The following is an 18,549-nucleotide window of genomic DNA, read 5'->3' as shown; positions in this document are numbered from 1 at the left end:
CATGGCTGGGTCACACTAGGGTTCAGGCTCAATTTTCGTCACACGGGGTTCAATCCTTAATCCTAAATATATATTACATAGGTCCTTACTATATATAAACTAGATAATCAACTCCTTTGTGTCCGATGTGGGACTAAAGTTTCCGTTACAAAAATCATAATATAAAAAAAAAAAGATTAAAACATATATTTAAATAAAAAATAATAATAAACATAAAGTTTTAAACATATTTCCAACAACACATGCAGAAAAAAGGATGGGGTGATCTCCATGCATTCCTAAGCTTTACAAACTATCCTTGTTTGGTCATTGGTGACTTGAATGATGTGTTGGATTCGCTCGCGAACGGGTGGAGCAACTGTAAAATTCCCTAAAATCCTAACCCGTCGTTTCAGGTCAGCAAACCCGGAGTTCTAATAAAAGACAATTTTAGACCATCTGAGTTGAGACAGGTTTGAAAATTGAACCTATAGAGTTAGATGAACTAGAAAAAAAGCATGTTATCTTGATTAATTTTAAGAGGAGAGAGAGCCTTTAAGATGATATTTCGGATAGTTAAGCTCAAAATTTTTATTAGAAGACAACAAAAAACATTAAATTGAAAGTAAGTAAACATTTTCAAAATTAAAACCATTGTGGTAAATAAAATAAAATAAAAATATAAAAAACAAAAACTTATAAACCATTACCTGCCATGTGGCCTTCCTATATATTATAGTCAAGAAGAGCAAAGATACAAAACTTTGAAATGAATCGGCACCAATATATAAGATTCCAATCTGACATTTCCCATTTGCCAACTCCATGATAAGCTTTGAATCCTCTCTTTAACAAAATAAGAAGACCAAAGGACCAGATATTTTCCAACTTTTGAACCTTATCCATATTCTTCCTTCTTACTGAAATCTGAAGAATTCCTGAGATGGAAAGCTGTTGGAGAATCCAAACATGGGATCCGTGGTTCTCTCTTCATTCGTTCCCTTCCTCTCACAATTCAGAATCAGAAACAAGCAATCAAGCCCAAGTAATTTGCTTTGGCTCCTCAGCAATGGAGCCTCTGCCCCACCACTCCAAGGCACCCACATTCGCCAAGCACCCTCTTTTACAAGGAACCAAGCTCTCACGGTCTCATGTCTTGCCCTTGCCCAGGGCGTTTCTTCTACCCCAGCGCCCTCTGGTGATATATCTGTCCTCCTTCAGGTGAGGTACGCTTCATTTTTCTTCTTCTCTTTCAATGACTTCAATGATCACTTCAGATTTATCTTTGTTTCTTTCCAATAGCAGTGTAGAACAAATTTAAGGTTCCAGTGTTGCCTGGGAAATAGAAAAGAGAAATTCAGACAACTTCACCAGAAGACTTCCATTTGTTAAGAAATCTCTCTTTTTAAATTTTCACAGTGCCCTTCTTCTCTTGGTTTATTGGATTGCGAATTTTGTTGTGCCGGACTTACTCACAAAGTCTCTGCAATTTGATAAGCCAAACAGAGACAACCAGATACCTGAAGACAAAGACAAAATCCCCACACAAGATGAATAGGCAAACATGTTTGGGAGCAGTGAAGGAAGTTCAAGAGTGACAAACCTGTGATGTCAAAGAAATTGCCTCTTCTTCTTGCATTTTGTTCCTTGTTTTTTGTTAATCTGGATAGAGGATTACTCATGTTTTCACTGGTTTTCTCCATATTTGGACATTCCCAATCTACATTAGAAGCAGATGCTTAAAAAAAAATTTATTACACTTAAATCTTAAATTTACAACCCAAGAGCACCATTTAGAATGCTCTTGAACCTTCATTTCAGAATCATTCAAGAAATCAATATAAATGTAATGGTGGCAAATTCAAACGGATTGATATTTACATGTTATTTGACAATTGCCAAAGGAACCATATTGTAAGATTTTTTGTACATATTTAAACCACAGTCCATTCAGTTTCATCTAAACATTGGGATAAATCAGTTTGTGATGAGCTATTGGGCTTGGGTGGCTTCTTTGTAAAGAGAGATGACTTCCCCTCAAACAGAGTGGAGAATACTCGTGTAGGATTTTCTTCGGATTTCTTCTGTTCTTTTGAGGTTTGTCTTCTCAAGAAATTTCCATCTTTGCCTCCAAAATTGAGACTAAGTTTCTTAAAACTTAGACGCCTTGGTTCACTTGGAGATATTTCTCCTGACTGTTCAATGATCTTCAGGCTATCCTCTGGATGAACTAAGATTGTCTCCACTGTTTCATAGACCTTCAGCAAAATTTCCAATTCAATCTTCAGTGAATTATTGAACAAGAATATTGCCATAATCTGCAACTCATTATACAGAATCAAAATGTCTAACACCAATTGATTTTCGTATTGTAAAGAAAAAACAAGGCTACAAGATTACAGTCGATAATCTATCCAGGAAAATCATTGACATAAAAACTACATTACTAAGGTTTCTACAACTGCAACCTCAAAAGTAGGTGAGTGTTTGTGCAATGAGTCTGCATAGAGAGTGAGCCTAACTGATCTATCAATAAAGAATTATTAGTTTAACGAGCCACAGTTTGGAAAGTCTTCTAATACAGAACAATAATTCCATAACTCAGTCATCATCATAAAAAGCAAGCTGAGTTCTTAAAGGCAATAAAAATTTCCACAGGTGAGAATGTTGATGCCTACTCCAATCATCAAATCAATTTGAACTCAATGGAAGGTCCTGTAAACAGCTGGCAAACTTGGTAATTACCAATGCTTTCAGAGTGGATGGTAAGCACATCACAAAGATGCTCATGAGTCAAATTTTCAGCCTAAAATGACCACTGCCATAAGTGGTTATCAAATTATATAATGCCATTAACCTTCACTAACTCTTGTGGCATTATGTAAGTTTCTCTAAAAACCTTTCGACTGCGAATCCATTTTCTCTCTAGGCTTTAACTTTACCTGCGACACAACTCCAGGTTCATCAACAGCCATATCCACCATTGCCACCATCTGGCAAATAGTGACTATTATCATGTTAACTACCTGAAGTAAACTCAATAGCTCCGGGATAACATGATATCATACAATATGCACATGGTTTAGAGGTTCCCAAAAGCACATGAATTGGCTTGCTAAGAGTTCAATTATATTAGCCTCATGAGAAACCATGCAAGCAGTTGTGCAAAATGCTTTTATCAGTCCTAAACGACAGCAATGACCAATTGAAGTGATATTCAATTGCTTCTCAAGGCATCATAGGATAGCATAACCTGATCAATCAGGCAACTATGTCATACCACCAAATTGCACAAGTAAAAGGTCTAACTTGTTTTCCTTTCGTTTTTCCCTCTTTTTTCCCCCCTGTTTCTTTTCAATGTCAGCACCTAGCACCAACATGCATATTCATCTGCATTATCCTAACATATTATATACAGTAAACATGTAGAACCCACCTGCAATAGATCATATACATTATCAGTCCAGGTATCCTTCTGACATGTAGCAATTATATAGTCCTTGCAATCATAGAATGGTTTGGCAAAGTTACTATTTGTTGAAAGTGTAGCTTCTGCAATTACAAACCCTGCACATAGCTGAAAATTGCAGACAAGAGTAACTCATTAAAACCAAGTAAACAAATAAAGCTAGGTCCCTTAAAGAATCGATACTTTTAAAAAATCCAAAAGCACAATCACAGAGGTAAAAGCCAGAATACAACATGAAGGATGAGTCTATATGAAAAGACCAACACAACTGTCTTTGGAACCTAAAGCCCAGACAGAACCGGCCCAAACAGGATTTTTGGTCCAAAAAGGATTGGAAATAGTCTAGTTAGCCTTTATATCTCTTGTTCATCTTTTTAAAGTTGGATATCTAGGGACAGGTTAACTTTTATTTTAGAGTTGAATTAGGAGATGTAGTTGATTGCAAGTTAATTTTATTAGTTCAGTTTTACATTTGAATTAAGAATTATTTTTAAAAATTTCTCTGTTTATACATTGAAATCTAATGAATATATTGCAGGTCTGGAATAGAAAAGCTGATTGGTTATGCTCTACATGAATGCATGAATGTGTAATTTTCTCTCTAACCCTGCAAATCTGAAATCCCTTTTCAGATTTGCCACTTCTCTAAAATGGGCCCTCTACAAGATCCATATGGATTGCTCCACATGCCAATATTTCCAGTCAGGTTAAATAGTAAGTGTGGTATTCCCTCACTAAGAGTAAGGGAAGCAATATATAGCCATGCCTTCAGAAAGATTGAATTAGCAAACTTCTTCTGTACAAACTATTGAAGAAAACAAATGGTTGCCACTGTTCTGCCCTGGTCAAATTATCGTTTGGGGGGGGGGGGGGGGGGGGGCTAACCTATATCCAGGTATCAATTAGCAGTACGACCAAGAAAAAATACATCAGGTTTATATGATGCAGGTTCTAGCACTTCCTGAAGAACTGCAAATAATGAGGACGCATTTAACTGAGGTATTAAGTTGGTACAAGATAAATAATTCAAAATGGATGGAATAAAAAAGGATCTGCATAACCACATTGATCGCAAACTTACTAGTGAAAGAAACAGCTGCTTGAAAAGGTCAGAAGGGGGTATGTCCTCCAGGATATTCAAGATACCATCCCTACAAAACACAATGATTATACAGCTCCATCAGACAATTTTCAACAATAAGAAAAATAGATAAAACACTTCTTTTACTTACACTGCTAAATCCAAATCAAAAAGTGGTGCTTGTTGAACAGCAGCTAATGGTTTAGAAGTTTCCCACAGTTCACGCCACAAATTACCTAAATGTTAAGAGAATGTTAAGATCAACATGAACATGGGCCCAAGAGAAAAGAACCATTCATTAGTTTCCTCAAGTCTTAACTCACTAAAGATGATTGGTTGCAAAAGAGCATAATTGTGTGGTAAACAATGAATCCCTCTCCCACAGAGATGTAGACCATGGCATGAATTATGACTTATCTACTCTTAGTCTAAATACATTTCTCCATGAATTAGCATGATTTATGCTCTCTTGGCTAATTGCTCTTTTTTCAATAACAAATCAACCAAACCTTTGGTGGTTGCATGGGACAAGATATTGGTGGTCATAGTTTAAGAAAAGAGTTCTGCACGGTGTAACCATGGTTGTTACACTGACCCTGAGACCATGCCAAATTCACCCTCTTCTTCAATCAGGGAGATGGTCTTCTTTGTAGTGTAGGGAAAAAATGGTAGCACAGGGAAATGGTTATGTCAGCTTTCATAATTAACATTTGTCTATTATACAGTTCACATCAGATGGTTATAGTTCCATACAAGAACATCCAATTAGAAAATTCTTGGAAGTTACACAATCATTGCAATATCTATTATGATGTCACAAGGGTGCATAAAAAGGGAAATAATCCTCATTATCATCAGCACATCTTCAGTCATATAGGCATCGTTCCATCAAATTCATTCCCAGAAATTAAGCAAGGCAGTTGTAAGATCGAAGGTGTGCAAGAAACTAACAATAACCCAAAACCTCCAATGCCATCAGATTCATACAGTATAGTCAGCCACGTGCATCCAACAATTCCATTTTCTACAACCGAAAATTTTAATCAACATGAAGGAATAAACTGAATGAAGCAAAGAGAGGGATATATTCTGGAAGACTGAAACATGCAAGTGTGTGCCCCTGATATGAACTCGTTTATCCTCAAAATTTTGAAGAATATATATTTTTGGATAAAAGGAAAGACAATAAAATTTGCATGCTAGATTTATGGACTGTTTAAAGTCAAAATGAAGGAAGTTCACCTTCTTTTTGCATTCTAGTACTTAGTTGACCTCTTTTAGAATCTGCTTCAAGATTGGAGTCGTTAATCTCAATAGTTGGCTCAGCTTCATTCCAATCTGGGGGAGAGTGCCACCTTACAAAATCTTCTAAAATGCAGCCAGGATTTGCAGCCTAAAACACATTTGTTTTTCTTTAAAGAACTGAGTTAATGAAGTGTCAGTCGCTATGTAGTTATAATCTTTTTGCAACACTATCAGGAAAATAGAGAGAGAGAGAGAGAGAGAGAGAGAGAGAGAGAGAGAGAGAGAGAGAGAGAGAGCGGAGAGAGAGGACAAAGTTCAGTTCATTATTAGACTTCACCTTGAAAGCCTGCATATCAGATAGGAGTTGAGAGCACCCCGCACCTACACTGAGCATTAAGGGAAAAAGAAAAGGAAGAAAAAAAAAAAGAGAAGTGATTTATCAGAAAAAACAACTCTAGATCAGATTAAAAGTTTTAACCCGAGAAAAATACAGTGGTATTCTTTTACAAAAATGATGAAGAGCATGAATACTAGACCATTAACAAGTCAGAACATTAGAAATTTATCCTAATGAATACTTACAAAATGGGACCATGCTACACTAGAACTTCTACGACTTCACTTGGGATTGAGCTATTATATTACATCTAATGAATATACGTTATGCATCATGAAGACAAGAAGGGTAAATGTTCACCATAAGTTGCAACATGTGACCATGATACATTAAGGGCCTGTTTGGTTACATCAGTTTGGAGATTTCAAATATCTGCAAATTTAAAATCTATAGATTTCAAATCTATGGAGTCATAATTCATAAAATTAATTGCTCGGTTAATTTAACATGTGGAATGAAATTTGTGGATTCATCTGTAATTTTTGTGAATACAAGAATGTTTAGTGTTTTTTAGTAGGGATGAAATCTTTGGATTTCACCTCATACCCATAAATCTACAGATTCACGTTTTTTGTGTAAAAAGATGAATCTCTAGATTTCATAAATCTAGGGATTCTCACAACCAAACAGGTATAAATCTTGCATTCATGAATCTAGAGATTTGAAATCTCTGGATTCATGTAACCAACAGGCCCTAAAACTTCTACAACTTCACTTGGGATTGATCTATTATATTACAAGACAATATTTAAAGCATGACAACATATAAATAAAAAGGGCGAATCCAATGCCGAAGGCTTCTACATAAGCAGGATCCTGGGGGCAGCTTTCCTATGCAGCCTTACCCCAAAAATTTTGGCTGGGAGGCTGTTTTGATGCCTTGACCTCAGGCTACAACTGTGGTCCACCAACCAGCACCTAAGCCCACCCCTTAAAACATCAACAAATAACTGTTATCAAAATAAGCAGCCGGCAGTTGCTCCATTTAAATATTGAATTTTTTGTGTGGAGAAATCCAAAGGGTCTCCAATATGGTAATGTTAGAAATGTCACAAGCTAGCACTCTTGACAAAATAAGGGTGGTAGAAGTTTGAACTGAAAATAATTGATAATTTTGAATTTATCTATTGCCAAAATTGATTTCCCATGGCTTGCAGTTTTGCTCTGCTGTTTGACTTTTGGCCAAGCATTTCATTCTTTGTAAGGCTTAATTTTAGATCCTCTCCAGAACTCACTCGTGGTAGGACCTTTAAATACCAAATTCACCAGTAAGACTGCCATCAGAAAATCTCAGCATGAGAATTGTACCAGTCAGATTCAACTTCAGTAACTATTTCTTATCAGCCTTCTGGGTAAGCACTATATGTTAGCAGTTCAAATTCTGGAACTCATACCCAAAAATGAGAGGCACCATATGGAAGTTTTGCTTTAAACTTAATTTAATCACAGAAAATTACAAAACGGTGAAAAAAGAATTGAAATTTTCTTGACTCTCCACAGAGAAAACAAATGAGTGTCTTACAACTATAAATGAGGAAGCGTTTATTCTGTCTATTTTTTACTAACCTTCCTGTTCGTAGCACAAATTCTTCTGTTTCTTTGATAAGATCTTCTGTAAGAATAGGACCCTCCTACAAATGGATAAATATACTTACATAATAAAAAAACATGAGAAGCACATGAAAAAATAAATACGTATATGTGTGAAGCCAGATATGTACAAGACCTGTGTAATTGGAGAGTACACATGTTCACCAGTTTCTAACATGGTTAAATTTTCAGCAGGATGATCGGCTCCAAGTCGAAGAACAAGGTCACCATTGCTATTCCTAGCATACAAAACTGGGACTGAAGACAGCATGCCATTAGAATCAACTGACAGCTCAACATCTGGATTGACTTCTCTCATTATAGAATCCAGCAACTCAGTGGCAGTCCTGCGACGTTTTTTCCTTGAAATACAACTATTAATAACCTGCAATTGCTGATGCAGAAGACATGAGTTCAGATCTGGGCTCTCATCCAGGGGTACACCAGGAACTGGCTGTTCTTCAGACCAATGTCTTCTCAACTGCATTTTGATGAGGATTTTATCAATGTAGTTACAAGTTGATAAAAAGAACCAATGAAAGGATAACCTAGCATATCTAGAGTAAGACAGTTTGAACAGCTGTATCACCTGGAAGGTAGATGAAGGGAAGCTACAACTCAAAACACTATTAAGCATGAAAATATTCCATTTGTTTCAAGGATATTGTATATATGATTCAACATGTCCACAGATGGATTTTCTTTTATTAGAAAATTGATAATTGAATTCCTTCAATGCCATCAATATTAAACAAGATAGAGGTAGTTAAGCTTTGAAACCAAAGAAAGCATGGTTCTATCTTCTTCCTAATGGCTAATAGGGTTTCCATACATGAATCATCTGTTGTTATTTTAAGAACAGATATCTGATGGTGTATCCTACAGCCCAAAGAGAAATAAGTTTTAGTAAATCCAAAAGCTTGGAGTTTAGAAAGATAAGTTCAGGGCTTTCACCAACTGGAATTTGGCCGGACAAAGGGTCGAAGATATAGTTAGGGATTAAAGTATTGAGATAAAAGAGAATTAAAATTACGGGGGCGTCCTATAAATAAACAAGGAGATACAGAATGTAGGCCTCTGAGTTAATTAATGCATAAGCATTCTATAAAATAGGGTTTCGGAACTCCAAAAATTAAAGAAATTTCAAGAAACTTAGAAAAAGATGTGATAGAAGAAGGGGATTGATGTAGGCTGCCAGTAATACTTGAATAGAGCCTTGAGGATGGAATGCTCAGATGATGAAGAATGAAGGTTAAACTCCGCTCTTCAGCCAGTTGCAGACTTGCAGGTGTCTAGACTTGATTTCATCTTCAGAATCCTTCTAGGCTTTGGATATTTGATTCCCAATAGACAGAACCAGAACTTACCAACAAAGATGAGGACTTACTCAAAGCTTTTTAATTCAATATTCTAATCTAATCTCTCCCCATCGAGTGGAGGGGTCTATTGATACCTATTATGTTTGAGTCATAATCTGATTTTGGATTCCAAGCTGGAGTCTAACTTGAAATTAAAAACCAACTCAAAATTGAAACTATTTAACATAGAGTAGGATATTTAAAACCAAAATAAAAACATAAAAAAGATTCTGACCTTGTAACTTAAGTTAGGCAGAATTTACATCAATTAAAGCAATTAATCAAACTATTTTAATACTTAGCCAAGGCATTTAATTTTTGGGCCCATAGAATAGGTCCATGACTACACAAGACTATTAAAGAAGGGCCCAACACTAATATCTATCAATCTTAGGTTGATTTCAAAGGAAAATAGGCAAATTTGGTGCTGGATTTGCATCATTATGTGAGCCAGCTGCACATGTGACAAATTTGGGAAAGCCACAGCAACATGACAGTAAAGTTATCTACCATGGTAAGCAAATATAGACTAAAAAGTAGGAATCTAGCTTTCTAAAACATCCAAATTTCAAAAAAGTTAATCTTTTTATCAGATTTTGTTTATTTCATACAATTCATGCTCATCAATTTTTACTTACTTCATCAACTACTGTGCACCAAAATAGAGACATTTTCCGGACGTTCTTGAAGGATCCAATCACTTCAGCGAGCCTAACAACAAAACCTTCTGGAGGAGCTGCATGAACATCTCTTGGCAAAGATGATACTGTAGCTAATGCTGCATCAGATGCATCCTTTCCGCTGGAGAAGTGACCATCTGAAATTTCTTGAGCATTAACAGAAGCATCTAAAAAAATTTGCAAACTAAGGGAAGTGAAAAATCATCATTGGATACTGATGAATTAAAAATGAACATTTTAGAGCAGTGCAACAATAACTTTCACAGTTATATATTTTGTATACCTGAGTTGAATAGAAAATGGATCAATGAAAGGATTTCATCATCAACAAACTGAGAATTTGATTTCTCGTCCTTTTCACGAAGCACCAAAGACTTCACGGCAGAGAAGCTCAAACCGGCCCTCTCTTTTACAGGGGAGGAATCTCTGGGTGATGCCAGCAAATCTTTCATTGATTTGAACTTCTTTCCTGCTCTGTAAAGAACCAGAACACACCAAATGAATAACAAATTGTGCATAAAGGACAAGAACTGAAGCAGAAGATGTAACCATTATTGAAACATAGCAGAATTTCAGGTAGGCAAGACGACAGATCAGATCAAACAAAGCAGATAAAGTTAGACTCGCATCCAAGAAAGAACTTGCAGCAGTCAAATCGGTCAACAGATGACTACTGCCAGCAGTTAAGTACTACATCCCTAACCGAACACCCCCCCCCAACCCCAGAAAAAGAAAAAAGAAAAAAGGCACGCCCGTGAAATAATTTCTACATAAGAAAATGATTAAGCAGTAATACAGGCAATGGTTTCAAATTGGGTGGGACATCAGATCATTAACGGCTTCTGGTTGGAAATAAGGTGCCCATCCAGCCCAGTAATCCATGTCATTTAGCAAAAAAATGCTTTATTAAGCTTTACTACTTCATGGAAAACAAAAATCAAGGTTTTGATTAAACAAGCATTTCCGGGTTGGTGGTTAACAAATTGGTCAGTGGTGTTAGAGTCTTTAGTTAAAATCCCTCCACAGTGATGCATCGATAAAGAGTTTAAAAACATAAAATATATTACAGCCCTCCAAATGATAACATCCCTCAAACAGCATCCCCGTGGTGAGTATGGACTGTCACAAATATTGCAGTCGAGGTCCATATGCTAAAACATATTAGCCAAATGTGCTTAACTAGGGAGAAACAACATTTTTGGACTGATGAATTTTCCACTTTGAACTTCACTCTTAGCCCCTTCAGTGCCTCATCTAAGGCTCTCTTCGGTACAATTTAAATTTATGATCATTTGACATATAAAAGTAAATAGATGCGTTTGGTACAATTGAAGAACCTGGTTTCTCATGAAAATAATCAATTTAAACATAATGCATAAATATATTCTTTTTTTCTTTTCTTTATTTCCCCTTAGGATGACTGAAAGAATTCATTAATCAAAAGATGGGGGGGAAAAGGAAGAAGGGGGGGGGGGGGCAGGAGGGAAAATGATACAAGAAGCAAGGGCAAACCCCAACGATGCCAAGAGGCCCTAAGCAAAACAGAACAATCATAAAAATACAAGGGATCCATGACCCAAACTCAGCCAAGCACCAAAGGATAAACTAGCGTTTTTTATTTTTCTTCTTCTTCTTTGAAGAATGTAGCTCTACAATGAATCTTTGTCGAGGCTGTGCCGACCTTTGGTAGTCCGGTCACGTGCCTACAATCCCTAGGGGAAGAAAGGGAGTTTGAGAAAAGGATGAATCCTCAAGCTCTGAATTGTAGGATGGCACCAGAAGCACTTGAATCTGGAAACCTCGAAGCAAAATTAGCCTGTGGAGACTTAGGGAAGTATTGCTGATAACAGAAGAGTTGTATGGCCACTATAATTGCGAACTTGGCAGTGTGAAGAGTTACGATCAAATCCGGCACCGACACCACCACATCCTGACTGTCTATTATAGGTTCAGTTTATAGGATGATGTTAGGTACCTGAATGAGGCTACTTAACAAGGTGGAATAACTCAAGAAGAAAAAAGGGACTTTGAATAAAAGTTGAATAAGAAACAATACATTCTACCAGCAGGAGGTGATTCCTACGGCTACCCAAGAGCAATAGCTCTCACATAAACTTTCTCAATGCTCAAAACATGTCTCTTCTACTATTCCTTCCTCTTATTTATACAAACGCCTACGAAATAACAGAATCATCCCAACGAATAGGACTCTCAAAAGTAACTAATCAAGAGGACTCTTCAAAAGTAACCGAATGTAATATGACTCTTCAATCAATCCAAAAAGAACCCGAATACAAAGGACTCTCAAATCGCCAACGCCTCCCAGAATAGGGAACCCCCGAGTGTAGACGTGACTAGGGACCACAAACTCCCTCCAACAGCACCTCCTCAAGGTGAAAATCTAAAATCTCCGGGGAATGGAGTGGGCGACCCAAGGGGGTCGGGGCAGGGCCCGACGGTGGGTGTGGGCCAAGGAGACAAACAAACCGACGAGGCCCAAAAACACAACTGGCTCAAGGGATGACCAAACCCATGAACCGGCGAGGTGAACCAACCAACCCCAAAAACCCAATACCCATCGCCCCATGCGACGATCTGCGCAAGCCGAGCTCTCCGATTGAGGCAAAGCCAGCCCGACGAATCCGAGGCACACACCCGAAACCTCATCGAAGACTGGACAACGGACTCAAACGACCGCACGTTGTCTCAACCACCAACCGGTTGTCCAAACGAGATGGATCACGCCCATCTCGAACTCCACAAGGCCTCCGAAGCCCCAACCCGCCCCTCCGGTAGACCCAACAACGATCACTCCGATCGAGTGCTACCAAGCCTGTCTCGAACCGATGTGCCAGCAGAAGAGCGACCAATCAACCACCTCCGCCGTCCGCCTGAAAGATCACAATGTCACCACCCCGGGATCGAATGCTCGATACCATGTTAGGTACCGAATGAGGCTACAACAAGGTGGAATAACTCAAGAAGAAAAAGGGACTAATAAAAGTTGAATAAGAAACAATACAACCACGAGGTGATCCACGCACCCAAGAGCAAAGCTCCAATAAACCATATCTCAAAACATGTCCCACTATCCTCCCTATTAAGCAATACGTCCACAAAATAACGAATCATCCCAATTCGAATAGGACTCTTCAAAAGTAACCTGAATTCGAAGAGGACTCTTCAAAAGTAACCTGAATGTAATATGACTCTTCAATCTAATCCTAAAAAGTAACCTGAATACAATAGGACTCTTCAAATCTGGCAATCGTTTCCTTTCCTAGAATTTAGGGATTTACTTTCCCTGTCGAGTGTAGACTTGTGTTACTAGGGACCTATCGGATGACAACTAGTATTATGCCGATTCATAGGGAAGGGCAATTCTTGAAATTGGGAATTTCAAATGAAACAGAGACAGAAGCAAATTAAGATGTTATATTGGTCAAATCTTGAAGAGTAGAACATAGATGAATGAGCTGTTTATAATTTATCACCATAAACTGTTACTTTTTGTTTATGTGGGTACCATTAATGAACATGTGCAGAATTACTACTTATGTAGGGGTAAGAAGGTAAAATTACAGAAAACTAAAACAAAACCTTCTCCACATTGCTCCCATCTCCTCTTCACCAATATTTTAGAGATATCAAAACTAGCCGGAAGCAATAAAAGAAAGCCAAAACCAAAACTAAAGCTGATATATATTTTGCAAGGTAAACCAAAGCCAAAATGATGATGCATAATATATTATTCAATCTATGGTACCAAACCTATTTCTTGTTATATAATGAATTATGTCTAGTAGTAACCAAACGAAAACTGATTATCACCCATAATCTTTTATCATAATTGATTACTCATAAATATAGATATAAATTATACCAAAGAGAGCCTAATCTGTCACCTTTATCTCCACATATATTGACTCTATTCATTCACTGACCTCATTTTCCAGAAAAAAAAACATCTACCAAGCATTAGAAAAACAGCAAATGAAATTCCACTATAAGAAGCGAAAAATTGTATGTTTGATGTACCCAATTGCGCCCTGAATACATCAATGAAACTGTTTCACTATTCAGCTTGGATAAACACGTAACTGTTAAAACATAAGCGCTCTTCCCCCTTTTCACCACTTCAACAGGTCAACCCGGGTCATCTTTCCTTGTCAACATGTTCTTACTTCTTACAACCTCAAGTTATATAAATGAACCATTTCTACTGACGATTAGCTAAAACTTTAATCACCTATGTATGAATTTGTTTCTAATTCCCACCCTTTCTAGTCTTGCCACCCGACCATCTCATTCAGTTTATGTCCATTCAGTTTATACAGCCGAAGAGCTTTGACTAAAAACTGTACGGTCAAAGAAATCAGCAGAGCAAACTTTAACAAAGAATGCAAAAAACAATTAAATAATACAGCACGAGGCCAAAAGCCAATGGCAGGAATATTATTCCATAATCCATATCTACATTTTGACAGACACTCGAAGAAATAGACAACGATTGATAAGAAAAAATGGAAGAAGTGCAGTCAAACTAACATTACCCTCAAAAGTCGGCAGTTCAGTAATGCAATAGAGATGAAAACAACAATGTCCAACAGAAAAACATGTCGTAAATTTATTTTTGTCATTTTCTAATTGGATGGAAATATGAGGGTTAAAATACATTAAATAAAAGAGTAACAGCAATGTATAAAACTATGCTCAAACATTCCCCGTCAGATTAATAAGAGAAACCTACTCAATAGCTATTCCCAACTGCTTAACAGAAGATGCTAGAGGAATTTTTGGTGTCCCGGCAGCATTTGTATCTTCCATTATAGTAAAACCTCGTTCCGAAACCTAGAAAAACATTAATGGTAAATCAAAATAATAGAACAAATAAAGTTCATTCAAAAGAGTCAGAAAATCCAGCTAAAGAAACAATGCATCTATCAAGAAATTAAGGCAAGTAGTTAAGAAACTGATTCTCATCATAAACAGGAAAGATAATTGAAATATCTATTGAAGTCCAGTAGCATAATCAGAAGGAGCTATAGATAGCAGACTCAAATAGGATCAGCCCACCCAACAGAAATGAAAGAGCCTAACACCAGTGAAATCCAATGCATCAAAATGATGGAGATCGTTCACTTCCAATCACCTTACTTATACCTGCAATCAGATGGGAGTCGACATGTATGATTTGTTCCTCCAATCACTGGAACTTTTCAGTTTCAATAAGCTATTATCAAGTCATGCAACAAATTAAATGGATGAAAACAAATGCAGTCCATGCTTAATAATACAATAAGCTACATTATGTCTCCAGAAGGGAACAGTATCAGAACCAAGGATAACAAATGTGTTTCTGGAACCTGGTTAATTATGGCATCCAAATGGATCCAATTAAGCATGTCCACACATGGATGCTGGTCAAGTGTCCCCTCCACCCATGGCTACAGAATCAAAGTTCCATGTCTTGGCTATTAAATAACAAAATGTGATCACTAACAAGCATACTCCAATTAGGTTTGTTAGCATAAATTTAGCACTGCAAATACAAACTTATGCAGTGGTGCAAAATCTAAAATTAAAATAACAATAATAATAATAATAATAATAATAATAATAATAATAATAATAATAATAAAAATAGTGAGTCACTTTAGTACGACAATGATGAGCCAAACAAATTAAAGCCAATTCATCAGGAATTCTGAATTTGTTACTTCCTCCACTCATTATATAGTCTTGTTTAAGGTTTTCAACCCTAAAAATGTGTTAGAAGCGTAGTCCAAATTTCAGTTGGAATCACCGAAATTTTGGATTTTTTTGCCATCTGAGATTGGAGGCAAAATATTCTTCCCGAGTTTCGACCTAGCTCAGTGAAAATTTTGACCAAATCTCAATTATTTGGACCATTTAAGTCCATCTTCATTCTTTAAATTACCTAGTTCTTCCAGTTTCGCAAATTTTGACCTAAGATCCAACTTTTTGGCTTCAAATCCCTATTTCACCCTCAAGCCCCTACACTCCTTTAGCCTTTAAATTTTTGGTTTCTTGATAGCAAATGCATCCAAAAATGTTTGTTTCTTTTCAAATCAATACATGTTTAGTTTAGGAGCATGATCTATGAATTTATGTTGTTAAACTTTTCTTTGTGGAGTGCTAGTAATTTATTTATTTTTTTGGTTTCAAAAATTAATTTTCATATAATGTATTTTGATAAAAATAGTATTTATACATGATAGATGTGATTGAATCTAGTATAGGTGAGACACCATCACTCAATCTACATTCTGATGGTGTCGAAATTATTTTTCTTTAGTTAATTATTTATTTGAATTATTTGAAAATTATAAAATAATTTTCTGTAATTATTTTGAAATGATAAAAAAAATACCAATTATTTCAATGCCAATTATTTTCAGTTTTATACTTTAAAAATTGTGGAATATTAGTACAAATATGTATGTATTTATGGTGTGTTTTATGATGATGTTTATGTTTTTTCAATTAAAGTGTTTTTGTTACAATTTACAACTCTTCGTATTTGTCGAAACAGAGACACATCTCTCAATTAGTACGATATGAATGAGTACTTTATGCAAAATATCTCTTGCATTGTGTTATTTATGCTTTAAATAGGGTGTATGCAAAACCCAGTCAAAAACCCACCTAAACAGGGCTGAAACCACCCATCAAGATGTCTTGGAAAAATTCTCAGGTTTCCACCAACTTGGTCAAAATTTCAACCCCACGTCAGTTTCAAGGCTGGTCGAAACCAGCCTCGAAGCCAAAATTTGGAACCTTGGTTGTTCCTAAGCTTCACATAGTTCCCATTTAATCATCTACACATTAATTGATAACTACTTAAGTAATTGTTTTCCATAGAACAAATTGATGTGGGTATTACTCAGAAGAGGGTTTGAATCAGCAGGCAGTCACATTAATAAGTTTCACTTTAAAGAGTGGGTTTTTAATAACACAGTCTGTGGGACAGGGACAATATATACTACACAACTTTTGATGCCTGTTTTAGAAACCTAACCAAAGGCTGAAGAAAAAAGGAACAGGCATCGAACCATCTCTCTATACATCTCTGCATAGATTTCAAAGTTAAGACTAGTGCAGACAGTGGTGGCTACTTGCTGAAATAAAGACAAATTCCTTCTAGTGCAGTCAGATTACTTTGAGGCTTCAAAACTGTACACTTCATAGTCTTAGAAATTATCTCCAAAGTAATTGAACATTTATGTGCCTGATTAATGATTCATCATTTTCAAGCAGCCTGGCCACATGCATGAGAAGATATATCACAAAGAAGTTCTCTGTTTGTTTAGAAGTGAAGTGAACGAAAGCTAAATTTCACCAAATCGTTTTTACTTCGCTTCCACCAAAAATAATTTATGCTTCAGTTCACTTCACTTCCACTATGACAAATTCTATTCATATTTACATCAAACCTAGACAAAGGGCTTAAGTCAATTTTAGCTGGCAGTTGTGAATGACATTAGTATCTTTTACCTTGACTTCAGATTTGTCTTCTGCCTCAATCTGATCCAGATATTCATCAAGAGACAAAGCAGCCAAATTCAAATTTTCAAATCTTTCCTTATCTGCTGTTCCTGATTTCCCTCTTGTTATGATCTTCAACCGATCATGCCAATCCTGCTTTCTCCTTGACGGTGCAGGTTTCCCTTTTGCCTGCTCGGATTCATCGTGATTCTGTATCACCAACAATAAGTGTTCCAACAGATACAAATCCTCAGATAAGCAAAAAAATAAATCAGAATCCATAGATAACATGCATAATTGAACAAATTGAGAAAATAATTCAAGTCCTGTAGCTTAGTGAATTAAGATACTAAAAATAATTGGAAATTCAATCCTACATTTCCAAATTCCAATGGAACAGAGCATTAAGTTACTAACCACAACAAAATGTAATGGGCAATAAAATGAAACCAAGAAACATCTATTCTTACCGGTCCATCCTTTACTGGAATCGCTTCATCCTCACCTAGCTCCCTTGAAATCTTCTGAGATTGCCCATCGATTTCTTATTGGATCGAACCAAAAGGAAGTTAAAAGTGAAACCAAAAAAACAAAAAGGCGAACGAATTGACAAGAACCAAACATTACAATAACAGAAATTGTAAACTACCTCGATCGGTCTTTAAATCTGCTTTAATGTTCAGAACTTTCTCCGCTTTCGCTGCCGCTGAATGGAAAGCCGTTTTTGCTTTGGAGACGAGAGAGGTTGACTCCATTGGACGGTAAACAGTGAGTGCGCATCGATAGGGGGAGAGAAAGAGAGAGAGAGAGAGAAGAGAAGAGAAATGAGAGAAGGGTGTAATGAAGCAAGAGAGATTGCCGGGAGGGAAGAACTGGGAGATAGCTTCTCTCATTTTATTTTCTATTTTTTTATTTTGTTTTTAATATTTCCACTTCTTGCTTCTAAATGTAGTTTTAAATTTTGAAATTGTATTAAAGCAAGGGAACCCAACTCCGTCAGTGTTGCTAGTTTTGTCAACACAAGCAAACATTGGTTTTTCTTATTGGATGTTTATGTGGGTCCACTTTTAACTGCTAGCTATATTTTATCTTTTTATTTTTTTTGGAAGCTGAGGTTTATCTAGGCCCGCTTGTACACACCTTGGTTACATCCTCAGGGGAGACGTTGTCTTTTTTTTGGTCAAAAGTTCAAACATTTCATTCATAATTGAAATATAACACAGACTCAAACACGGAACAAG

General features: G+C 36.5%; 1 protein-coding gene across 1 annotated transcript; it reads right to left on the bottom strand.

Moving 5' to 3' along the window:
- Positions 1-1,639: 1,639 nt before the first annotated feature.
- LOC149002601 (Rab3 GTPase-activating protein catalytic subunit) lies at positions 1,640-18,198 on the bottom strand. The gene is made up of 14 exons (XM_089136551.1): positions 17,958-18,198; positions 17,779-17,852; positions 17,318-17,518; positions 14,550-14,650; positions 10,083-10,273; positions 9,758-9,936; positions 7,898-8,242; positions 7,738-7,802; positions 6,112-6,160; positions 5,772-5,922; positions 4,681-4,765; positions 4,530-4,599; positions 3,416-3,556; positions 1,640-2,237 (listed from the first exon to the last, which is right to left on the bottom strand). Exons 1-14 carry the CDS (start codon positions 18,061-18,063, stop codon positions 1,914-1,916), a joined length of 2,082 nt encoding a protein of 693 aa, XP_088992677.1. The 5' UTR covers positions 18,064-18,198; the 3' UTR covers positions 1,640-1,913.
- Positions 18,199-18,549: the final 351 nt, after the last annotated feature.

Source organism: Hakea prostrata, chromosome 10, assembly GCF_041222555.1.
Source record: "Hakea prostrata isolate BN-2017 chromosome 10, UWA_Hpros_2, whole genome shotgun sequence".
Classification (NCBI taxonomy): Eukaryota; Viridiplantae; Streptophyta; class Magnoliopsida; order Proteales; family Proteaceae; genus Hakea; species Hakea prostrata.
Note: the sequence above shows the minus strand (reverse complement) of the source record. Positions and strands in the feature narration are given on the sequence as shown.